At 42.0% G+C, this 25,796-nt stretch overlaps 1 protein-coding gene across 3 annotated transcripts; it reads right to left on the bottom strand.

Moving 5' to 3' along the window:
* Window positions 1-386: 386 nt before the first annotated feature.
* Window positions 387-25,796, bottom strand: REEP2 (receptor accessory protein 2). 3 transcript variants are annotated; one of them, XM_060240108.1, is made up of 8 exons: window positions 25,649-25,796; window positions 25,033-25,105; window positions 16,562-16,638; window positions 15,363-15,483; window positions 8,977-9,090; window positions 8,550-8,697; window positions 6,573-6,700; window positions 387-788 (listed from the first exon to the last, which is right to left on the bottom strand). In XM_060240108.1, the coding sequence occupies exons 1-8, from the start codon at window positions 25,678-25,680 to the stop codon at window positions 714-716; spliced, it is 768 nt and encodes a 255-aa protein (XP_060096091.1). In that variant the 5' UTR covers window positions 25,681-25,796; the 3' UTR covers window positions 387-713. The 3 variants fall into 3 exon arrangements, with proteins under 3 accessions (XP_060096091.1, XP_060096090.1, XP_060096089.1); XM_060240107.1 differs by having other exon boundaries at window positions 6,573-6,724; XM_060240106.1 differs by lacking the exon at window positions 387-788 and having other exon boundaries at window positions 5,950-6,724.

Here is a 25,796-nt window from a genome sequence, read left to right on the forward strand (position 1 = left end):
AGTGAAAAAAGAGGCTGCTTGGAAACAGGTACCAGATATTGGTAAAGCATGCAGCCACTCACATTTTCACCTTCAGCCCCTCCCACAAAACCTGCAGTTCCCCACCAAAAAGAAGAAAAAGAAACCCTGATCCATTACACCACAGCCATTAAAAGTGAGCCATTGCCCATGTAGCAAAGCACCAAGCAAGCCATCACTTCAGTCCTTCTCTAGCCAAAACAAGTATGGATGACTCAGTTTTCAGTAACAGTCACTTTGCTTTAGGCACTTCCTAACAATTCCGCACAGCAGCTACAGCATGGACATCCAGTGAAATACTGAAATATTCTGGGGAGCTCCCCTCCTTCAATTGGAATTTCAGTGGCACCAGTCTTGAGTTTTTTCCCCCACCTCTCTGCCAGAAATGGCTCCAGCCCTAATTAAAGAGTTTCTCCAGCAAAGACTTTCCCTATTAGGGTTATACAGAGAGGGAATCCCAAAGCAACAGGCTATGTACAGACAGATTAGCATTTTCTCCATCACAGAGATGAAGAGTTAATAATTCCTGAGGATGGCCATCCTCTGATCTGTGTGCCAAATTTCAGTCACCCTCTCAACTTTGAATGAGCTCTACAAAGCAGTAGCTGTTATGTACATGATCTCCACTTTCTTTTCCTTGGAGAGTGCCCCTCAAAGTGACAGAAGAACTCTGGGACAGACAGGCTAGGGTGTCCTTAGGCTGACTCGCCAGCAGTACTAGAGCCTGTAGCTTTCTTCTTAGGGCGAGCTTTCACAGTTTTTTGTGGGGGCTGCAAAGCAAGAGAGAGAAGTGCCATAAAACTATATGTATTAATCCAAAGGAAAGACAACTTTGAATATAAACCAATTCCCCTTAATCAAAGAAAGACAAGTATGAATTTAAGATGATCTCCCTAAAAAAATTATACACAGACTTCTAAAATTACTATACATCACTGCAACTTGTATGCAAACAGACCCCTCTTTTTCTTGATGGAACAAGGCAGGAAATGAGTTTTTCTTTTAGGTAAATAGGGTAGTTTCAGGACAAGGAAAAGAAAGGTCCCCTGTGCAAGCACCAGTCGATTCCAACTCTGGGGTGACATTGTTTTCACGTTTTCATGGCAGACTTTTTACAGGGTTGTTTGCCATTGCCTTCTCCAGTCATCTACACTTCCCCTCCCCCTGCCCCCAGCAAGCTGGGTACTCATTTTACCAACCTCGGAAGGATGGAAAGCTGAGTCAACCTCGAGCCGGCTACCTGAGAACCCAGCTTCCGCCAGGGATTGAACTCAGGTCGTGACCAGAGTTTAGGACTGAAGTACTGCAGCTTTAACACTCTGCGCCACAGGGCTCAGAGTCAGGACAAGACAAGACAAAGGTTAAAAAACTAAAAGGGCTTTATTCAGTTTTTGAGATGGCTTAAGCTTAAGTCATTCATTGAGCTATTACATCCAGAACAATGGGACCACCACTTTAAAATGTTAATTGATTGCTACCTTATTTTAAACCTTCTTAATTTGATTACTGCCAAGATTGTATCAATTCAGCAACCTCAGACTGACCAAGTTTACCAGACACCAGCAGTAACGGAAGAAAATTTCTATAAAAGAAAAAAAAATTCACCTATAAAGCAATCATTTGAAGGCACTCTCAGCCAGAACCCATTTCTCCACCCTATATCTATTTTTTTGTCTCATAAGCACCCCTCTTCAAGTCAATTCATTTTTCAGAAACAAAACCTAGAAATTTTTTAATATATGTATGTGCAGGCTTTTTTTGTAGCAGGAACGCCTTTGCCACACACTCCTTATGCAGCCAATCCTCCAAAGCTAACAGGGCTCTTAGTACAGGGCCTACTGCATGCTCCAGGAGGATTGGCTACATCGGGGATGTGTGGCCTAATACGCAAAAGAGTTCCTGCTACAAAAAAGCCCTGTGTGTGTGGCTGTATGTGTGTGTGACCGATTCCTCACTAGCAGTTGCTCTGCCCCTGGGCTTCTGCTTTCCTGTCTTAAGCAATCAACTCCCCTCCAGTCACTGCGTGGGCACATTTTGATCCACAATTCCCTTAAATTTCCCTCTCAGCTTCTGGATATCCAAAAACCAAGAGCAAGAAGCTGTGAGGGAAATTGGAGGGAGTCACTAATCAAAATGTGCCTGCACAGCAACTTGTGGGGAATTGATTGCTTGAGCCAGGGAAAGCAGAAGCCTGGGGGCGGAGCAACTACTCATGAGGAATCAGTCTGTGCACCTGGAAGTCATGGTGGCCTCTGGTGACTGACTCCTACTAGGGGCCTGGATGATATTCATAAAGGTAGTTGAATAAAGAATGCTCCCACTTCCTGACTCTTGGTATTCCGAGGAGGTCTCCCATCCAAGTACTTGCCAGAGTTGACCCTGCTTAGCTTCTGAGATCTGACAAGTCAGGCTTGCCTGGACTATCCAGGTCAGGACTCAAAATGTAGCACTCTTGAAATGCTTGACAATACTTTATGACCATCACAGTGAAATAACATCTATAGTCTGGTCTACACGAAAGGCATGTCCAAATGTACAGAATATGCCCCAAGAAGAAAAATTGTACCATCTCCCTAGAAATACCCTCACAATTAATGAAGGAATCCACTGACTTACAGCCTGCACTTGTCACATCATTTCTATAATTAGCTGTAACCTACAGCAGGACACTGAAGCAGCTAAACCACCCTATAGATCCTGACCAAGGGTGCTTCCACAGAAGTTTTAATGTCCTCATCATGTTGCCAGTGTTTTATTTTCTCAATTTGCTCTTTCAACAGAAATTCCGCATAGCACAAGGTAATCTTGTATTAGCTGTGTTTTCCCTTTCACACCAGGCAAATACTACCTTTATATCATCCCCTTCTTCCATTGCTGTCCCTCCACTGTCATGAATCACCACCTACCCTCTTTTCTCCTAGTTTTACAATTTTGGGTGCCTGCATAGTTTTGTTCAATAACAAAAACATTTGTTAAAAAACTTCCATGCATTTTCCTGCTCAGGGATAATGCAAAACTTGGAAGCCTTCCATCCCTTGTATCTGCCTGTCTATTCTAGCATGAACCCCACCCCCATGAACACATTTCCTGCTCCCAAGTTTGTTTCAGTTCAGTGTTGGGGAGGAGGCTGTGGGTGATTCCCCCCTTCTTTCATGGTTAAATACAGTGCTAGGAAACACACAAAACTGTGGTTTTGAATTGTCATGGTTGAGTAACAGCACAGTGACATTATGACATCAAAAATATTTAAAGAATAAAAATCTAATGGGCAGGCAGAGGAAGGGGGCTGCTATTTTGAAACAAAGCATACTTTCCATTTGGAAATATTTTCTTCACAATTCCTTGTCCCTCTTCATTCTTAATGCTGAGATCCACAAAATGTAACAGATGAAGTGCAATCATTTAGAAAAGACTGAATATAGGCGCCCCCTTTCCCCTGCATTTGTGACTAGTCAGGGAAGGTGAGACAGATTTTTTTTAAAGTTAAAAAACCCTAATGGATAGGTGGAGGAGGGGAAGAGGAGGCATTCCTTTTCATTGAAACTGAAGGCGTACCTTCCATTCTGGACACATCTTGCACTAGTTTGGTGGCTGAAATGGAGAAAATCCTCTGTGTGAAAGCAGTTCAGGTACGGTGAAAGTGTTTCCGGCCCAAAAACATGCCCATGATTGTCTTAAGCAGAATCAGCACCTGAATATAGCATGTGCCTGCACCAAAACTAATTCATTTCACCTTTTGGCTCTCACTGACTAAATGTGAATCTGTGCTTATTTCTTGTATATAGTGACAAGAAGGCCTAAAGAAAAAAATGAAAAATTGCCTGTTTCCCCCCCTCAAAGATTTCCCTAATTTTTTTCCACTGCAAATTTCGGAAAGTTGAGGGAAAACTGGAATAAACCACATGCAATATTTACATTTTCAGAATGATGAACAGAATAATTTAAAAGAAGTGTTTCAAAATGATATTGTTACAGCAAAGCAACCCAAATACCAGTTTCTCACTAGCAGTTGCTCTGCCCCTGGGTCTTCTGCTTTCCATGGAAACAAGATCAAGAAGCCTCCGTGAAAAATGGAGGGAGTCATGGGTCAAAATGTGCCCATGCAGCAATTGGTTGGGAATTGATTGCTTGAGCAATGGAAAGCAGAAGCCTGGGGGTGGAGCAGCTGCTAGTGAGGAATTGGTGCTAGTGTCAGCCATCATAGCACTGCCAACTAAGCAACAACACTAGATGTTGGGAAAGTACTTTGATATGGCATAGATTACAGGCATAAACCTAATGATAAAGCCTGTCTTTGTTTATTGCACTGGTGATGATTTCAAGTTTCTCCCCCCCCCCACTTTTTGGCAGAAGCTAACATATACTTAGGTATCAGTATCACAGGGTGTAGCCATTAGAGGGATCCACCGCTTGGCTTTATCCAAAGAATAACTGCAATTATATCAAAGCATTTATACTTTTAAAATATATTAAATAAGTGGGGGGCTCAAGAGACTTGGGGCCCATCTCCCTCCCCCCGCCCTTTCTGTATCTGAACCCAGCATGGACCCCAAGCTTTCTGTTGCTCACTGGAGGGGACACAAGCTGCAGAGAGTCACAGTGAGGGGAATCTCTGCTGGCTCACCTGGAACAGCTCTGAGCCAGCAGAGACTTCCCCCCTTGCTGCAGCTCTCTGTAGGTCACTTAGAGCAAAGTCTCTCCCACCACCAATGTGGATCACCTGGAGCAGCTCTGGGAGAGCTGCAGAAAGTGGCGCCAGTGGGGAGCGGGGGGGGAGTTTCTACTGGTGAGTGAGTGAGCTAGCCAAGACTCCCCTCACCCCCCGCCCACCATTCTCTGTGTCTCACTCAGCTTTGAGAACAGTCTTCCCTTCAAGGCTGCTGCAGCTCCTGGGCTGCCAGGCTGCCACACCACCAGGGGTGGGAATTTAGCCCCTCCCCCAGTGTATGTTTTTAAACATTTCCAGTTTTTCTGCACATCTGGAGCCTCCCTAGTGTGCAGAAAGATCTGTTTAGTCTCCATTCGGCTTTTATCTGTAAATTCAGCTATCCAGAGATGGGGGCCATGGTGGCTTAGGGTTGCCAATCCCCAGGTGGGGGCAGGGGGTTCCCCCTGGTTTGGAGGCCCTCCCCCCGCTTCAGGGTCATCAGAAAGCAGGGGGAGGGGAGGGAAATGTCTTCTGGGAACTCTATTAATCCCTATGGAGATTTATTCCCATAGAAAATCATGAATTGATCCGCAGGTATCTCGGGCTCTGCGGGGGCTGTTTTTTGGTGTAGAGGCACTGAATTTTCAGTATAGCATCTACTGCCTCTCCCCAAAATACCCCCCAAGTTTCAAAAAGATTGGACCAGGGGGTCCAATTCTATGAGCCCCAAAAGAAGGTGCCCCTATCCTTCATTATTTCCTATGGAAGGAAGGAATTGAAAAGGTGTGCGGTCCCTTTAAATGTGATGGCCAGAACTCCCTTTGGAGTTCAATTATGCTTGTCACAGCCTTGATCTTGGCTCCACCCCTAATGTCTCCTGGCTCCACCCCCAAAGTCCCCAGATATTTCTTGAATTGAACTTGGCAACCCTAGGGTGGCTATTAGAATAGAAAATAGTACAATTTTAAGTGTTAAGTTATATCTGATACATTTTATCTCTCAAAGTAGTTAAGCATGTTTAGATTTTTTAAGAAATTAAGTAATGCATATATTTCAACTTTCCTCTGTTCAAATTCTGATTTGGTTCCAGAAAAAAACCCATGGTTCTCCAGGGCTAGAAAATTTCAGAACAGATACATTTCTGTCTGCACACATGTACTTCCTCCTCTTATAACTTTTTTTTAAAAAAAGAAGTGCCAAACGTGTGAAAATTTTACATTTTCAGTAAATGTGCACTGGTGAAGGGGAACTCTAGCATAAAATTATGAAGCATCTACTGTAGGTTTGGAGTCATGAATTAGCTAGACTTTTAATTTCTAATATTAAATAAAATCAGCAAGGTGCCTTGGAGAATGACACAAATTAATATGAAGACAGGAACAAAAAGGCTCAGATAGCACAAGGATAATAAAACAGTCAGCAAGAGATCTGCCACAAAACTTGTCAGTGACAATTGTGTGAAACCTTGTGACTTTCTACTGAGTCAGGAGACTTTGCACTGGAAAACCAGGCAGAGGATCTTAAAGCAGGATGCAGTGCATCTATTTCGAGGCTAAAATTACACACATCACCTTATATGTGAATGGAACAGCCACATGAACAATAAACATGGCTGCCATGGCTATATCTAGTTCAACTCCCACCCCAGTTCTTAGACAATAGAACAATTCCACTAACAATGGTAATAACACAGGCAGGTAAATTATTGAAAGAGTGGATGAAGTTCTTTAAACAATACTTCGAGTGCAGCAAAAGACAAAATATGATTAGCAGGCTGGTTTGCAGGCAAAGGCATGCTACAAGGGAAGGGAAGGACTATCAGAAAAGGTGGTAGGCTGGGCCAAGGAATAAAGGCATAGCTCGCCATATGATCCAGCTGCAGCCTGTGTAAACAACTGGAGCTCACCTCAGCTTTTGTAACTTTTTTAGGAACTTTAAGGCTCTGGGTCCGCTTGGGAACTGCATCATCATCTGATGGGTCGGTTCTGACATCAGACTGGGTCCCATTATGTCTTTGAGACACAGATGCCTCATCTGCTGAGGAATAACAGGAAGCACCTAAGGAGAGAACAAGGGTGCAATCTAAAATGAAAGACTAGTATGGAGAGGTGAGATTTTGAATCCATTTCCCTTCCCACTAAGATGTTTTTCATCTCACTGGGAGATGATATGGATGGGGAAGTGCAATTTAAAGTACAAAAGGGATGTCCAGGTGAGAAGATGTAGAACCTGCCGCCCCACCTGCAGTCCACCTCCATAGTCCATCCTTCTAGGCACTTTTCTTCCCCTCCAAGCTCAACTCTGGTATTGGAGCCTAGATGAAGAAAAGCATCTAGAGAGATGACCAGCAAGATAAGAAAAGTATCCCTTGCCTGAGTGTTCTTATGTAACTGAACTTCTCCTTCAGCTGCTTTCACTCCCTTTCTCCAGACACTCCATTGGTTACCAGTCATTTACTGGGTTAAATTCAAAATTCTAGCTGTCACCTACAAAACCTTTAAATGCACTGGACTCACATCCCTGCAGGACTGCTTCTTCTGCTATATTCCACTGTGACAGCTCATCTCATCTGAGCAAAGCCTTCTGAAAGTAGTACCTGCAAACAGGTAACACTGGCAACTAACCATTCGCACCCATTCTCTTTGGTGGCTCCCACCTTGTAGAACATTCAGCCTATTAGGAAAGCCCCAGTGCTTCTATCATTTCAGAAAATGTACAAAATTGTTCAGAAAACTGTTCTTGTAGAGGTAGCAAAGTTGCAGGGGTAATGGAACAGCTCAGGAGATGACTTTTATTAAGCGTTTTTCTGTTATTAAGCGTTTTTCTGTTATACTGATGGTCTTATTGCCTTAGAGAGATATGTTTGCATGCAATACTGTTTATTTTTCCTGGTCTACAATCCTAGCAAAACTACATCATTTTGTCATACTAGGAATCTTTGCTTGATTCAAATGTTTTAATCATACCTTGTAATGTCTTACACTGATAGTGACAATTGCCATTCCTCCCCACCCAGTGCCACTTTTAAAAATGATCTGGACATGCACTACCTCACTGAGCAAGGGCAGAGTGGAAATGCTCATTCTGTTTTTCAAAACACAGTGGTGTAACTATCTCTCATGGAAGCAGGACTCTTAGGGTCATGACTGATAGCTGTACATAGTTTCAGTGGTGTGCCTCTTATAATAGAGGTACAGAGTTTTTTCTTCTGGAAAAAGAGGTGCTCGAACTCTCAAGAAGGAAATGAAGGAGAAACACATGGGTGCCCCTCATGAACTTTCAAATATTTTTGATAATTTTATTTCCACAAAGAGGTTGTGGAACTCCATTCCACCACATTCTCCCAGAAAAAAAGCCGTGGGCATACTCACTACTGAACCTTTCTGTTCAAAATGGGCACAGCAGGAGCCTGCTCTTCTGGGTTTTTGGCAGAAGCCACATTTGCACACCACTGATTGGTTGGTTCTTCTGTTAATCACAAAGTCAGCTTCTCCCTTTCTGGTAAAAAGCTGTATATAGTGCTGACAGGCTGGTCCTGGTGTAATTCAGAAGTCAACTTCCTCCTCTCTCAAAATGAATTTGAAAGGTTAAAAAAATGTTTACAAACCTAAAGCACTAAACAAAATGTTTGATTGGTAAACACTCTAGGCACTTAAGGAAAGAAAGCAAATGCAGAAAAGAGGAGAATGAACATAAATAGTAGAACTGATCTATAGGCTGTATATGTGTCTACAGAAGCTGACTGAGATGGGACCACAGCTCATTTCACAGCCTGTTACCTGTACTACTGTTTACACGTACATTTGGCCTTCAACCTTATGCTTTTACAATTCAAGTCTCTGTGATATCTGCCTTTGTGGAACAATCAAAGGGTTGCTAGTACCTGAATCATCAACTGTTTCAAGAAGGCCAGTAGTGGAGGTATGCAAGCGTGGTTCAGGGCTCCGTAAATGCACAGTGTCATCATCCCGAATCAAAGTCAGGTCTTGCATGCTGAAACTCCGTAGCTTCTCAGACAAAACTCCTTGACCCTTTAAGACACCACAGCAAATTTCAGCTATTTGCATCACATCATTCAGAATACATCACAGGAGTGGAAAAGGTCTATGCCCCACAGGAGGTACAAGATGATGGTATGAGAGGAACATAACTTGGCTTCCAGATAAAAGAATGAGACTGTCTCATGTTAAAAGCAGCCCTAACAGCCCAGGAGATGCCCAGAAGTGATGATGTGGGGATGCTGGCATTTTACCAAGCATTAGTCCAGCAAAAGTGAATAGAGCAGACATTGCACACAAGTATGAGGTTACCTTTGCAGCTGCAGTAACTGCTGCATTGGCTGCCAAATTTAATCCTCGCTTGCCAACTCTCATCATAGTTTCATAACTCTTGTCACGAGCCTGGCTGATGTACTCATCAATTTCCTAGGATTTAATTGGGGGAAGATCACATTTAAAGAATAAAACTGTATAACTATAGCCCTCTAGTGAGAGATGCACATTCATACAAAGCAGTTTTTAAGCTTCCCAGAATATGAGTCCATATGCTTTGGACAATGGTTTCCTTTATCACTCAGAACAGAAATTTTCAGTTTGTCACAGTTCTCCCTTCTGGTAAAAGGCTGTACGTAGTGCTGACTGGCTGGTCCTGGTGTTATTCAGAAGTCAACTTCCTCCTCTCTTAAAATGATTTTTTTCTTTTTTTTTTACAAGTAAAATAATTTACTTTAATTATAGTAAAATAATTTACTTCAAACTATTTTGCAAAATAAAATTTTACTCAAGTCATGAATAAAGTCATTCATACCTCCTCAAATACCAAAGTTAATAGCTTCTTTTCAGTGATTACAATCCCAATGCTAAATGGAAATTGTGTGTCCATATGTATATTAAAACCACATAAATTAACTTGCATATATCAGATACTGCCTTCAAATCCTCTGAGCCAAGAAAAAACTGCATATCTGTTTGTTTGTTTGTTTGACCTACCCTGGAGAGAATGAAATCCTGATGAACTCTTTTATGTAAGCAATCTATTACTTAAGTGGCAGCTGTTGGATGGCCATTTGGCCATGTGGATGGCCTAGTTACTCATCAACTCTATTCATCAGTATACAATTCAGTAGCTCGAAATTTTGTATTTACAATGGACAGTCTGTAAACACCTACCTCTGATTTGAAATTCATTACATTATGCACATGGTCCTATAGGAGGGCATTAAAGTAATGTAAGCTGCTGATATTTAGAACATAATAGTTGCAGATTTAATGGCTAAAATGTCATCAGTTCTTTGATACATGGGTTGGGTAGGAGACCTGGTTCATGTATCTGCCCTGCTCACACATGAAGTATGTGAGGGATAAGAGTTCAGGGTTGGCTTGGGGGATTTTTTACACAAAAAAGCCATGTGTGGCCATGTGTGAGAACTCTACCCACCTGTGTGCCTTTGGCTCAGGTTCTTTTCTAGGGTTCCCATACCCCAAGTGAGGCCTGGGGATCACCCACTTTTACAACTGATCTCCAGCTGGCAGAGATCAGCTGCCCTAGAGAAAATAGCTGTTTTGAAGGGTATACTCTATGGCATTGTACCATGCTGAGGCCCCTCCCCTCCCCAAATCCCATCCTCTCCCAAATCCACCCCCCAAGTCTACAGGTATTTTCCAACACAGACCTGGCAACCTTATTCTTTTCTACTAGCCTAGCTCACTTCTGATATCAAAAGCAGACTGGCAGAAATGTACCTGAGCCAAAGAGGTGCAAGGAAATAAACTGGAGAGATTGGGAGGATTTAGCTTCCTGTACCCCTTCAGGTATTCCTACCTCCTGCTTCATATACAAATAGTTTTTTACCCAAATGCTACAGCATTCCCTGTGTGTCATGCCTGGTGCAATGATATAATTTCCAGGTGACATCATCGCACCAGGCACATCAGGTAGCAATGAAGCTCTCTGTGCCGGTGGGTTGGAGGCCCCAAAATTAGGGGAACCCCCACTGGGGATTGGGAAATGGGAACCCTATTACTTTGATCGTGAATCAAATTTGATGAAAAATTAGTCAGTTAACTTCAAGTGTAACTTCAGGACTTTACTTCTCAGCAATCTCAACATAGTTTTAACAAACAGGCAAAAATAGGGTTGCCAGGTCTGTGTTGGAAAATACCTGGAGACATTGGGGGTGGATCCAGGAAAGGGTGGAGTTTGAGGAGGGGAGAAGCCTCAGTATGGTACAATAGAGTACCATAGAGTCCACCCTTAAAATCAGCCATTTTCTTCAGGGGAGCTGATCGCTGCCAGCTGGATCAGTTATAAAAGCAGGAGATCTCTAGGCCCCATGAGAAGACTGGCAATCCTAGGCAAAAATTAGAATCACTTCCAAGTCTGGGCAGTCATTGGTCTAGCACTTTTCATTCAGTATAGGACAAAAGAAAATTTGCAATACTTGATTGTCTGATCCAAACAAGTCAAAGTGCTAAATTTAGCATGCAGTAGGGAAATAATGAGTAATAACAAGGGGATCTGCTATCTTGGACTTGATTCTCACCAACAAGGAAGAATTGATTGAAGAAGTGGAAACAGTAGGCACCCTGGGCAGTAGTGACCATGTGATTTTGGAATTTACAGTCTTAGGGAAGGAAAAAGCTATACATAATCAGATGTATAGGCTGGACTTCAGAAAGGCAAACTTTGACAAACTTACAACTATGCTGGGTAAAATCCCATGGTCAGAAATACTTAGGAAGAAGGGGGTTTCAAGAGGGGTGGGAAAATTTCTTAAAAGTGAAATACAGAAAGTGCAACCACGGGCAATTCTTATGAGAAGAAAAAAATGGAAGAAGCCTAAAGAAGCCAAGGTGGCTCCATGGCAAAGAACAGAACATATAATGAGGGTATGGAGTTTCAACCTAGGATTAGCATAGAGGTAGTACATAAACACCTAGTTTTTTTAAATGAAACGAAGTCCTCAGGGCCAGATGAAATGCATCCAAGGGTTCTAAAAGAGCTTATGGATTTGGAACTTCTGATACTAAAAACACACACTTGTCAGAAAACTATGGGTGTATATATCAATTCAGGGAGTCCTAAGTCTAGATTCCAAACTGATTCCTAGAGTAGGAGCAACTGTAACAAAGTAATTCAACCCCATTCAGTTTCACAGTATATTTTTTTGTTGTTCAGTCACACAGTCAAGTCCAACTCTTTGCGACCCCATGCACCAAGTCACACCAGGCCCTCCTGTCTTCCACCATCCTTGTCCAGCCATCTCATCTTTTGCTGTCCCCTTCTTCTTTTGCCTTTGGTCTTTCCCAGCATCAGGATCTTCTCCAGTGAGTGCTCCCTTCGCATTTGGTGGTCAAAGTATTTGAGCTTCAGCTTCAGCATCTGAGCTTCCAGGAACAGTCTGGGTTGATTTCCCTTAGGACTGACTGATTGGATCTTCTTGCAGTCCAAGGGACTCTCAAGATTCTTCTCCAGCACCACAGCTTGAAAGCATCTATTCTTCTGCGCTCAGCCTTCCTTATGGTCCAGCTCTCACAGCCAAACATTACTACTGGGAATACCATCGCTTTGACTATACGGACTTTTGTTGGCAGGGTGATGTCTCTGCTTTTTATTATACTGCCCAGGTTCGCCATAGCTGTCCTCCCAAGGAGCAAATGTCTTTTAATTTCATGGGTACAGTCAACATCTGCAGTGATCTTGGATCCCAGAAATGTGCAGTCTGTCACTATTTCACTTAGTGACTATGTCACTTAGGGGAGGGATGATGGCTCAGTGGTAGAGCATCTGCTTGATAAGTAGAAGGTCCCAGGTTCAATCCCTGACATCTCCAACTTAAAAAGGTCCAGGCAAATAGGCATGAAAAACCTCAGCTTGAGACCCTGGAGAGCCGCTGCCAGTCTGAGTAGACAATACTGACTTTGATGGACCGAGGGTCTGAGTCAGTATAAGGCAGCTTCATATATTCATATTCGATGTCTTCCCCTTCTATTTGCCAAGAAGTGATGGGGCCGGATGCCATGATCTTAGTTTTTTTGATACTGAGTTTCAAGCCTACTTTTGCGCTCTCCTCTTTCACCCTCAACAAGAGGTTCTTTAGGTCCTCTTCACTTTCTGCCATTAGAGTGGTATCATCTTCTGCATATCTGAGGTTGTTTATATTTTTCCCAGCAAGCTGGAATATATTCCTTATTTGTCTGGGTGTGTCAGCGTTTATATACAAATGCTCAGGCCTTTTTTCCTGTGGAAACGCGGCAGAACAGAGTTCTGGAAACTCTTTGTGGAAACCAAATTCTCAAAAAATGTTTAAAAATTCATGAGGAGACTCATGTTTTCCTCCTTTATTTCCCTCTTGAGAGTTCTGGCACCTCTTTTTCCCGAAAACCCCCCTGCAAATGCTCAAAGCCTCGAAGCCAAGATGGGGATGCTGGAATGCTTATTATTAAAAGAATATATAGATGTAGGGCTTTTTTTGAACAGGAATGCAGTTCCAACTGGCTTGGTGTCAGGGGGTGTGGCCTAATATGCAAATGAGTTCCTGCTGGACTTTTTCTACCAAAAAAGCCCTGTATAGATGTAATAGCTGTATCTGAAACCTGGTGGAATTGGGAGAACCAGCGAAATATGGCCATCTCTGGATATGAATTCTACAAAAACACAGGGAAGGCTGTGTGGGGTGGGGGGTTGTCTATCTGAAAAAGAGCTAAGTTTAACAGATTAGAATACATAGCTGTAGTGACTAAATAGAACGTCCAAAGTCAGAGGCAGTAAAATTTGGAACACTAGTGCCAAACAAAAGGCAGTATCAGGGGAAGGCTTCAGCCACTACGTGCTGTTGTTGGCCCCCTAGATTAATTGACTGGCTGCTGCATGAGACTGAATGCTGGACTAGATGGACCACTAGTTTGATCCAGCAGAGGTTGTCTTATAGTCAGTTTCCCCTACAGAACAGTTATGGGTGGCAATACCAGACCTCAATAGCAATTTAGTGCTTTGAGTACACTATAGTTCCCCTGAGGGCCATGTAAGAGCAGAAGGGGGTGGGAATCAGAGAGGCTTCTGAAGGAAACAGTGCATGCAAAACAAGATGCAGACTTTTATCCTTTCCTGATTGCATTTTGTAGGGACAGTCACAGTTTGAAAAACCAGTCTGTTAAGGTAAGTGTGTCATACTCTAGCATCTGTACCCCATTACAAAAAACTATCAAAAGTCACAGCATTCAAGAGAGGAGACCCAAATGACCTATGAATCATGTACTGCTTGCCAAGTTCATCAAAACCCACTGGTATCTCCAGTGAAAATGCTGTATAGCTCATCTGATATAAAGCAGCCCATAGAGACAAGTGCAGCAAATTCCCATTGTTTTTCATTGTGCCCATATAGTCAACATTTTTTCTTCTGAATTTTCAGACACTTTCTGCATCGGATTTTGTGACAGCATAATAAATTGTTTTTCACTAGCCATTTATGCTTGGAATGGTTACAACTCATTCACTCACTAGTTGCTTTCATGTTTGCTCTTTGTTCCCCACCAAACTGCAGAGGGGGTTTCCCCGCCAGAGCTTCCATAGAACATTGTTTGTGCAGTCACCCACCATCCAGGTTTTCCCTGGCTCTACTGCATTATTTCTAAAACCTGCTTTGGTACTAACTTTCCAGGAAGATCATACTCAAAGCAAATTTTGGATCTGTGCAGATGGGAAAGCATTCCTGCCATTCCCCTGCTCCCAGTTCTTGTTTTTTAAGCCAATTAATAGGCACATTGCTATGCTGTTAAAACACTATAGCAATATACCTACTAAAAGTGGGGGGGGGGGGCGGGAATCAGCAAAAAAAAACCCCTGCTCCTGGCTGGGATGGGGGGATGACAGACCTTTTTCAGACCTTAGGGCAATTTTAAAACATGCAATTGCCATTCCAAGTTATCTAGTATGGTCACTACTGTCTTCTCAGGGATTCTGTCCCTTTAAATAATTTCTTTTCTACTTCCTAATCTCTTTTCCCCAAGGCTGAACACAGCATTCACGAATCAGTTGTTGATTATCCGTTCTTATTCAGGATGGAATAGGGAGATTTGAGTATTGCATTTAATTTTGCAAACAAACAATTATAATATTTTTATTAGAATTTTGTATAAGTGCTAGAATATTAATTTAAAAATTAAAATATAAAGTGACTGTGCTTGCAAAGTGAAATGCGGTACTTTAATTTTCCCTTCTTAAGAACTAATAATTGATTCACAACACCATGATTGGCCAGGAGATAACAGGAAGTAATTAGACCATAAATCAAAGGAAAAAAAGGAAAACTGCAGGCAGAAACACAACCTTTGGCTAATGGGATTTACTACAGATTAAACATATAGTGGTATTCTGCCCAGCCTCACTGTGGGATTTTGATGAGGACTATACATTGTTATGGAACCTCACAAATAGACCTCTGGATCCCAGATGGTATATGTGGGGTCCAAATAAACCTAATTAAGAAACCAATAGGGTCCAAATATGTGGAGTCCAAATAAATCTAACAAAGCACCATCAGGCTACATAATTTAGGAGTTCTTCTGTAGAAGCTGAAGCCAATCTGCAATCATTATGACCAGTCATAGTAATAACTAATATCAAGATCTTTACTGCGACAGAATTGAATGTCACCCAACTTCCAGGACTAGCAAACAGGGCAAGCTGAAGGAAGTACCTTCTCCTTATTGGAGAGCGTTGGGTGAACAAACTTCCTGTAGAGAACGCTGGAGCCCTTGGTGTAAGGAGAGAGTAGCCAGATCACAAATGCGATTTTCAACTCGAAATAAAAAGGAAACCTGAGAGAGATGGAAAAGGTGGATCAAGCTCAGGTCAGAGACAGACAAAGACTGATGGTACAGAGAACAAGCACAGATGGGATAAGCAAAGGCAAGAAGAGAGCACTACAGATGGGAGTAGAATCAACATGACAAGAGACCACAGATGCCCTTAGTGGAACATCCCTTCCTGATATATCACCTGCATAAACTTGATAAACCCATTCATAGGGTTATCCTTCACTTTTACAAATGCATAGCTATGTTCCAGCAGCAGTACCATGTGCATGGGAGCCATAAACTACTATAACTTTCAGGAATCATATAAAGAACTGGTCCTGTGCCTGTGAATGTCTGACCTCTTCAACCAGCTTATCTTGTCCACGTAAGTCTTCTAGACATTAAACCCTATTACTGACAGGTAGATGTTTTAAACAGAACTACTGACCATTTAATGTACCTACCACTGCAAGATTACAGCCCCAGTTCTGCTCTTAACACCTAGTCCGAACAAGTAAGTATGCACAATACATCTCAATATGTCCCTAGTGCGTACTGTTGAGCCCAAATCTTAAAATAACCTTTCACAAAGCACAAGACATACACATGGGATGTAACAGTGAAAAAACCTACAATTTTGTTCAGAACTAGATCTGCTTAAAAATTATTCTTGGAAAAAAGGCTTGTTACCTTATTTAATTTCTGTTAGGTTTCAGGGTTTGTTTTATTTCAAATTATCTATACATACAGGTTTTTCAATCATTCTTTAAACAAGAATTCCCACACCCAATTACACTTTCTGTGTGTTCCTCAGAAGATCTTAGATTTTTTTTCCTAGGTGGGGAGGACAAGGAGTAACTGAGTTTTTGTCAAATTTGTATTTTAAATATATGAAGCATAATATCTGCAATATTATCAGAGACACAATAGATTTTGAGCCTTCATTAAAAAACCACATTCACAGCTCTCAAAACTAGGGTCATCGTAAAACTGAAGTCCTTTTTAATATCTCAAGCACAGCAGTCAATTCTAGAAGAATGCTTGAAAAAAGAAGCTAATCATTCCCCCACTTCCCTTCTAACACTGCCTGAAAACTTACCAAGAGAGAATAATATCTGTGAGCGTCTCTGCTGTAGTGAAGAAGGCAAACACAATCCAATACATCATCCATTTAACCTGCAAGATGGAAAATCCCATTAGAAATCAGTCAACCATCAGGGCCCACATTACAATAAATACTTGGTTGATACCAAATCCATTAAGTCAATTCTGTACGCACGTTAATGTGTTAGCAATTCAGTTTCAATCCAACACTTGGTCTTGCTTAGATTCTCTTCTTCCATGTCTAGTTGCAAAGAGTTCAGAGGAAAATTAAGTCCCATAAACAAAGATTCTTTGTTCCTACAAAGAATTTACTTCTTTGTTCCTAGACACTATGGGTGTTTTTACACTGACAGTTTGTTGCTCTCTATCTCCACATTGGAAACTCATCTTTTACACTACAGAATGTGCTCACAACTGTCTTGCATCGTTGCTTCCCAAAACATCTTCATTTGTTTAGGCGAAATGGGTGCCGACTCCACTGTTGCCTCATTTTTCTTTAAACTAGTTTTGATCTGGATATTTCTCAAGAGGCGTATCAAATGAATGGTTGTAGAAGTTTTCCTCTGTATTTTCAGACCCCACTTCCTGTCCCTCCGAAAGCCACAAAGTGCCACCAATTTGCATGAGAATTGACAGCACTTGAAATTTTTACATCTCATTGCTTGCCTCATCTTGTTACTTGCCTCAACTCACATTTGTATAGTTGTGCACGATTTCTAAGCAACCGTATAAGTCCCTGTACTAAGCATTGGTATTCTGGCTGCCCTGATCAGAGCTCATACTGTAGCTGACAGAGTTTAATTTTTGCTCACAATAATCCACATCATGGAGTAATAAGAAAACTGTGAGCATTGGAAAGATCTGCAGAATGCAGCAATCAGGCTTCAGGAAAAAATGTGATGTCTCGGAACCATATATCTGCAGTCAGGACCGGCACGTGGGAGTCGGCGAACTAGGCGATGGCCTAGGGCACCGGCTCCCACAGGGGCACCTCCCTCCCTGCCAGCATGATCGGCTGCCCCTCTGATCCCACCTCCCCCCCACACTCAGTGCGATCGGCTGCGCCTCGGCCCTTCCGCTCCCGCCTCCCCCGCACCTGGTGCAATCACAGCATGCCACACCCCCACCCACCAGCTGTAACACAGCGTGCTGTGTGTGACTTGATGACATCACTTCTGGTGATGTCACCAGGCATGTGTGAAAAATTAAAAATAAAGGGGGCGGGTGGCTGAGTTCGGCCTGGAGCGCTGGAAAGGCCAGCGCTGGGCCTGTCCGCAGTTCCTGTAACTGACTTCAGCAGTCTGTGCAAGAGCTGCAATACAGAAGTTTAGCTCCGCAAAATGAGCACAGCAAATCCACAAATGTAAAAGGAAATAATTAAAGCGGAACAGTGGCAGGCAATTTGAATACTCAATAACTGAATGTAAAAACACCCAATAGCTGTCCTCCTTTGTAAAGAGGGCAGTTGAAATGTACGTTATCAGAACCTCAGGATTCCACCCTTAGTAAGCAACTGCAGCCCTGAGTTTCCAACTAGGTATATTTCAACTGCCCTGTTTGCACGATAGTGCGCATTTCACTTCTAACATTTGAAGTAAGGTGCAAATGATTCTCAACAACTAACCATATTGCACTAAATACATAGAGATGGTAACCTTGCAAATCCTGTTTACAACTGGTGTTTCTGTTTGCGCTGCCTACCATATCCATTTTTCCTATGATTGTACTTTCTACCATCTCCAGACTCTCTTTCCTTCAAAAAGTTTTTTGTAGGATGTCCCCCACCACCATCACTTGGTTGTGTTTGCCACAACTGTATACATTTCCCAACATTTTCTGCAATGAGACAACACAGGAAATAAAATAGATGCTCTTAAAAAATCAACATTGTTGCCACTCAAAAATTCACAGTTCTCAACGATAAAGTGCCAAGATGTCTATCTTTCATTAAGGATAGTTCAGCTTCTCCAGAATCAGTTAACTCCAGTGGACTTAAACTGGAGTAACAGGCTTGCAATGTCAGACTCTGAATTTACAACAAAATATGCAAATTATATATGTAAATATTTTATTCTCATCAGATACGTGTTCTTTTGCATGGATTGGTGAAATAAAAGGAAATGGACGGGGGCAGAAAATATAGGAATGTGAGAATGCATGGGAATTAAATAAGGGGAAAGAATGTACTGGTCTGACTTTTGAATCCCAATCCTTACATATGGCTTTACTAGTGGAGAAAAAATGCTGTAATGGTAACCGGGCAGAGGGCTAGTTTTATTTTAGCAACAGATCTGAATTAGCAACAGCCTGGCTTGTAACAGTTCCAGCTGCTGATTCAACAACTAGCGTAAACGTAACAAGACTGAACAGAACATCCATTATTTTAGCTGCACAAAAACTACTTATGATAAATCAAATGAAGGTCAGAGAGATATGAGAAAAAGATACTCAGAGAACAGTAAAAATTCTGTTATGTTTTTCAACCCTGTCCTTGGCTTTTTGATTCCACCCTCTCAGATCTTACAAAATCATTAGGAGTCACCACAGCAGCTTAGAAAAATACCTGCTTTTCTATAGAGCAAAGGGTGGGAAGGAGAAAATCCAAAGACAAGAGAAAAGCAGCAGGGAAAACATCAGTTTAATATTTCAAGCATTATTACAGTGTATGTATAATAGTCTTGGGTTACTTACAGGGGCAGCATAAGATTTCATGGGCTCTATGACAACTATGTGTCTGCTTAAACATGCTGCTGACCTGATAATACAGTAGGTCATGCTCAGGGTTTGGTCTCTTACTTTGAGCAAAAAAATATCCATAGCTGAAGGAACTGGTAAAAACTATGGTTGCCATGGATGGATAACCATCTGTTTATGATTGGGCTTCTAATTCTGATAAGCGTATGTGTGACAGGGGGAAAGTGAACCAGTTAGCATGACTGGTCTTTGAAGGCTGATTCATCCAGATGGTTTCTAAGCTACCTTGAGCAATTCCTTTAACTGATCTGGCCAGCTGTCCTAACAACCCCATATCCAGTTCTTGCAATACAGAGTTCACTCAAATGGTTGACATGATAGTTTCTAAGTACATCTGCTTTTCCTAGAACATGCACTTCCCTGTAGTTTCTGGTCAAGCTGCAAACAATGAAGCAGCTGGGATGACAACTGAAGCCACCTGTACATCACAAGGAAAGGTAGGGCATAAATGTTTTAACAAATACATAAAAATAAATAGAAGAATACTTCCAACCACCACTACGAAATACAACTTTTTTAGTTCTTTATGGAAAAAATAATTTCCATCCATTCCCAGTTAACCACCATGGATCAAATCCTACACTGCCCAAACAGAACATGATTACAAAGGTAGATTTGTGCACATTTCCAGTCCCCTCAGGAACTTCTTTTGACCCATAAGATATTGGCAGCTGGCATCAGGAAAAATCATGTGAACAAAAAGGCACACAGGACAGAGTTCTGGAGGAAGCGGCAGAAGTTGCCCCTCCTGCGTACTTACTGCCCTGAGGATCATGACTAGGTGGAAAAGCAGCATACAAATGTCTTAAATAAATAAATAATACTCTGCCAACAGTATTTCCACTGGCACAAGAGGCAGAAAGAGTCTGTTTCAGCCAGTTCCTGCTCCTCAAGACAGCTACCTACATTGCATGGCTTTTTGTCTGTCAGCATAGCTCCTCATTGGTCAAGCAAGATTGCTGAAGGAAGGCCAGCACAAGCAAAATCCATGTCCTCAAATTAATTTTGCTTGTGTAAGAAGGCCTTGTAACAGAAAATTAGACAATTATATAAATGTATTATACTGATTATTGTATTCTCAACCCCTTTCTTAAAAGTCCCAACACTGGATTTCCTAGTTCAATGTTGATGGGGTGATGTTCTCAATCCCAAAGTTTGGTCCCTTGTCACAGACACTTATATGTTAAGTTAGGAATTCCACCCACACCTGGACAATGTACATCTCTTTAAACTTAGCCTTTTTAAAATTTGGATTTGTTTCAGTTTGGCTTCAGCTAAAATTTAGGACTGAAACTGCTTTGGTTGCCCTGGAGCGCAATCAGCTTTAGTATCCTACTGGACCATTTGCTTTGCAGTGGTTCCACTTCCACCTTGCCAGGTTTCAGTAGCCAGACTGTTACTACTTTTTCCTGTCAGACTTGTCATGCAGGGCTTCATAGGGTTTTAAATCCATATCCCACAACTACATGAAGCCAGTAGAGATGTACAGTGCTGATGACATTCAACTCTATTTCTCCTTTTTACTGAGCCAATCATTGTTATTACTATTTATTTATATCATTTACAGACTGCCTTTCTCAAAGTGGTTCATACGGCGCAAGACCATTTAAATCAACAAGAATGGGACAGCCAATAAATAATGCAATAGGGGTTTTGTATTGCAAAAGCCTATAATAAGCAGAAATCTGAAAATAAGACCTAGATAATGCAGAATGCGGATAGCAGAGTAGCCATGGTCAGTACCATATACTGGGCTCTCAAAATGTAGTTCCATATGGATCCTAATGCATGTTTTTGGCTGGAAGATCTTTGTATGGCAGCTTGAAATCAGTAACAAAGAAGTGGAAGATGAATAAACTGATGCTGAAGATGGAATTGCTTATGGTGAATAGTTCACTAACAGAAGAGGACATGAATATGCTTATTCTAAATGGGAGAGTCACACTACTCCCAAAGGAATAAGTTTGTATTTTAGGAGTGCTTTTGATAAGGCTTGCTTTCTCAATTCTCTAGTAGCAGATGTGACCTTCCATAATTTTAGTAACCTCAGCTATGTTATCAGCTGTATTCTTTTATGGGTAGTAAGTTGTTCCACTTGTAGAACTCCTACTCTTTAAAGTTTTCTATGGTAATGCTACACTACAATTTTTCTAATATATATGCTTTACAGTTATGCCATTGTTATTGTACCCAACAGTTATGCCATCCAGACTACAACAGTTTACTTGATGACAAAATCTAAATGCATAGAAGCTATAATATATGCTTTCCCATATACATCCATGTTGTATTTTTTTTTTTTTTACTTTGTGAGTTACATGGAGACCTTCTGATGAAGAACCAGAATTTAACAAATAACCTTAATGGGTCCCCATTGGGGAGAAAGGCTGAGTATAAATGAATTAAATAACTATAAAAGACCACACGTATCAAAAACAGGCACATAAAGGACTTGAAACACAAAGAACACAATGAGCAACTGCATGAACATAATTATGAGACCTCAATACCACTATAACCAGGGATGGTTTAGATGATGTGCACCAGTACTGAGTACTGGAACCTTTTTCAGGGCTCTCTTGAGTCCTGATCATCATGTGCTCGCCCTCCTCACTCAGCCAGAGAGAGGAGGAAGGAGGTTGGAAGGAAGTGAGCACAGAGCATCCTGGACAGGCATGCAGGGACCCAAGTTACTGCAGCTGGGGTGGGCATACAGACTGGAGCACCATGAGTTTTGCTGCTGTGGGTTAATGATATAGACTTGGTCATGCATGCACCTGAGCACAACCTGAATCACCATGCCTTAGCTGAGTGGGAAGAAGGAGTCCAGCCACTACCACTATGTGAGCTGGGTAGGGAGCTACCTGCTCTCTTCCCTCCTCCTTTATGGAGTGGTAGTGGGGGGGGGGGTTTAACAGCAGGCCAGGTGACAGAGTGAGTCACTGAGGTCCCAGGTAGGCAAGTAGCCACTGCTGCTCTGCAAACTGGATGAGCATGGACTCCTGGCAGAGAAGGAGGAAATGGCTGTAGGTCTCCTTTTCTACTGCTTTCTTTCCCATCTTCGTTGAGTACAATAACTGATATTTTCTTCCTCCTAAAGCAAGAGGTTCAAGTGAAACTTCTGAGCTTCTTCTCAAAGTATCTTCACAAATAAGGTTGCTAACTTTTCAACCGTCACCTGATCCCATGTTTTTAAGATCAGCTTGATCTGCAGAAATTTGTTGCCATGGAAGGTCAGACCAGAACCAATGGGTTGAAATTAAATCTAAAGAGTTTTTGACTAAACATTAGGAAGAACTTCCTTGCAGTTAGAGTAGTTCATCAGTGGATCAAACTTCCTTGGGAGGTGGTGAGCTCTCCTTCTTTGGAGGGTTTTAAACAGAGGCTTGATGGCCATCTGACAGCAATGAAGATCCTGTGAACTTAGGCAGATCATGCGAAGGAGGACAGGGAAGATTGCATCAGTGTTTAGTTCTCTTGGCCCTTTGTTACATGTCCAGGGAAATTCTGATTCCCACTTTTGGGTCATGCAGCAATTTTTCTCCAAGCCAGTTTGGCCAGGGATTCTGGAGGTTTTTTGCCATCTTCTGGGCATAAGCAGGGGGCCACTGGGTATATGTATGTGTAGTAGGTATTTATGAATGTCCTGAATTGTGCAGGGGGTGGACTAGATGACCCTGGAAGTCTCTTCCAACTCTATGATTCTATGAAATGCTGATTTCCACACTGTAAAATGGCTATGCTTGCTTTGTGGTCAGTTTTTTACTCATCAGTTGGTAACTCTGAAAGCAAACCAACAACAGAAGAGTTCACTATATGTTTGGAAAGGTGAGCAGTAATTAAATCAGAATGTCCCCAGGTCCATTCTCGTCACTGCTTTGAACACACAAGTAACTTTGAGATTAGGTAAGCCACAGCTTTTCTGTCAAACCATTGTTTGCACCCTGGAAATAACAATATTGATCTACTTTGAGGGATTGTTCTAAGGATTACCAGATAATGGCTTGTAACCATTAAGAAAAATGAAGTATCCTTTTCTTAACAGGGACAAGCATGATTCCCCATCTGCTGCAGCCTAATGAGCTCTTCAAAATGGTGATGAAAATACAGATGCTGATGATTAGATTCACTCAGTAAGTACATCAAATACAGCTCTCCAAAAGTAAATCAGTAGAGGTGTCCTCTGCAAAATGGAATCCAACTAGCTCTAAATAGTTTACTTTCTGGAGATGTTTCATAAATCCTCCTAACGAAGATTTTCAAAAGCAACCAGTGTTACAGTTTTGCTACAACTGAAGTTTATGAAAAACTGTAAAAGTTCCAATGACAGTTTACTCAGTTACTCATTAGTGAATTTGTTACATAAGGCATTTTCTTTATTTTATACAATGAAGCATACAACAGTAAAAAAAAAGGATGCACAAGTAAAAACACATTGTTCTTAAACTTGTTCTACCCCTTCTCTCATTTCTTTATTTTTGTCTCAATTTCCATATATTTCTAAAATATCATTTTTCATTCCCCTTCACCCACCCTCAACAACTTGAATTGTTTCCTGAACACTGAATTCTAAATATACTGTTGATATTTTCACAAGTGATAGTTAAGAGTAGCCCCTGCAAATTTAAAATGTGCTATTATACATTTTTCAGAAATGGCATCCTACATGAAAGATGTTCACAGCATAATTTGTGGAAATGTCCTAATAGTCTAGATGGCAACACTAGTAAATACCATTCTGTGGGATGCCCTTTCTTGGGAGGTAAGGTTGGCATTGCCCATATAGGTCTTCTGGTTCTGATTGAAGACTTGTCCAGAAGGACTTTGGACTGGGTTAAATTCTGAAGATGGTACTGTTGTTAAAAACCCTATCTATTGCAGTTTTACTGTCTGGTTTTTAATGTTTTGAGTTTTATGAGACAACATCCCCATTCATTTAGATTTAACAGTTGTATTACAGATATGTGGAAGTATTGAGTAATCTAAGTGTCCCATGTGTTTTGTGTGATATGAGGCTGTTTACATTTTATCTTCTTAACCACCTTGTTAGATTGAAAGTCAGCTTTGAAACCCCGTAAATAAAATAAATGGGAACCACTATAACAGAACAGTATTTTTAAAATTGCATTTTAAAACTTTTTAGCCTTTCACTTTATCTTTTATACGAATAACTTTGAACATACAAAAATCTTTCTAAAAAATGATGCAAATCCGATTCACATTTCAACTTCATTATGCTTTGTGTGACCTATCAGTAAAAGCACTTTATTGATTTTCCAGACTAGGCTGTACTAGCTGTAACCTTTAAGGCAAATGCAAATAAGAGAAGTGGTGATATCACCAAGGATATTAAGTGATTTTTAAAACCCTGTTAAGTCACTTGCAAAAACAGTGCCACAAGGAATTTTCACATGTGACGCTTAGATCATTCAGTGATTACATAGATTTGTAATGCAGCTGTTAAATCTACATTGGCAAGGGTATGTATTCAGTATGCCTTCTGATATGCCACTCTACCCATTAAGAATACATGCAAAAAACATGCAAGATGCTCAACTGTGTTTTCGAATTTTATATTTGAAATAGGTTTCAGAAACCACAGCATTGTTTTGGAACACAGCCCCAGTTATCTGCCTATATGCAACCTCTATATTCATGGTGGGGTGTTGGTATTTGAAGAAAACAAGGGTGTGGTAAATGCCTCACACTTACATATTCCTTTACATTTTTCGTCTTCACGGCCTTGTAGGAAGAATAGGCAGGGTACAAAGTGCCAAAGACCAAGCTGGAATAAGATGAAAACAAAGGGTAAGTGGAGGGTGTGTGTGTGAAATTTTGCAGGGCTGGGCCACAGACCCGGCAAGCCTCCTCCTACAGGGCCAGGTCTCTTCTCCTACAAGCAGCCACGCGGGCAGGCCACAGCCACAGACAGAGCATCAAAGGTTCTTCCCTCTCCACACCTGAACCCACCCTTCAACCGGGCTGATGCATCCCAAAGCCCGTTAGACAGCAGCCTGACACAGCCCAAAGCCATCCTTGGGGGCAGAGGAGAGAGGGGGACAACGCCGCTGTTCAGTCTCCTGCCGCCACCTGCGAGGGTCAGGACTAGGTTGGGGGAGGAGGGCAGCAGTGATCGCCTGCAGCACACTGAAGCCACTGGCGAGGGGCAGAGAGAGGAGCTGAGCGCCCCCAGAGGGATACCAGCGGCCACCCATAGTCGTGACGGGAACCCTGAGCAGAGGCCCCCAGCCCCATCCCTATCTCCATCCCGTTGCCTAGCAACCGGCAAGGAGAAGGCCTCCCGGCCCTTCCGCTACAGCGCGCTTACACCACCAGCCGAGAGATGATCCAGGACACCATGGCGAGGCCGAGGCTCCTCTGGTGGCCAGCAGGGACAAGGAAAGCGTCTTCGGCCACCGGCGGCAGCGAGGAAAGGGAAAGCGCTCTTAAAGGGCAGGTTTCTGCAGCAAGCGAGG

This window comes from Heteronotia binoei, chromosome 5, assembly GCF_032191835.1.
Source record: "Heteronotia binoei isolate CCM8104 ecotype False Entrance Well chromosome 5, APGP_CSIRO_Hbin_v1, whole genome shotgun sequence".
Classification (NCBI taxonomy): domain Eukaryota; kingdom Metazoa; phylum Chordata; class Lepidosauria; order Squamata; family Gekkonidae; genus Heteronotia; species Heteronotia binoei.

Coding starts and splice junctions, on each gene's coding strand:
- REEP2 (XM_060240106.1), bottom strand. CDS start 25,680: ATGGTGTCCTGGATCATCTCTCGGCTGGTGGT. Junction 25,106..25,648: donor ATCATCTCTCGGCTGGTGGT/GTAAGCGCGCTG, acceptor ATCTTATTCCAG/CTTGGTCTTTGGCACTTTGT. Junction 6,725..8,549: donor TGAAACAGTTGATGATTCAG/GTACTAGCAACC, acceptor TTCTCTCCTTAG/GTGCTTCCTGTTATTCCTCA.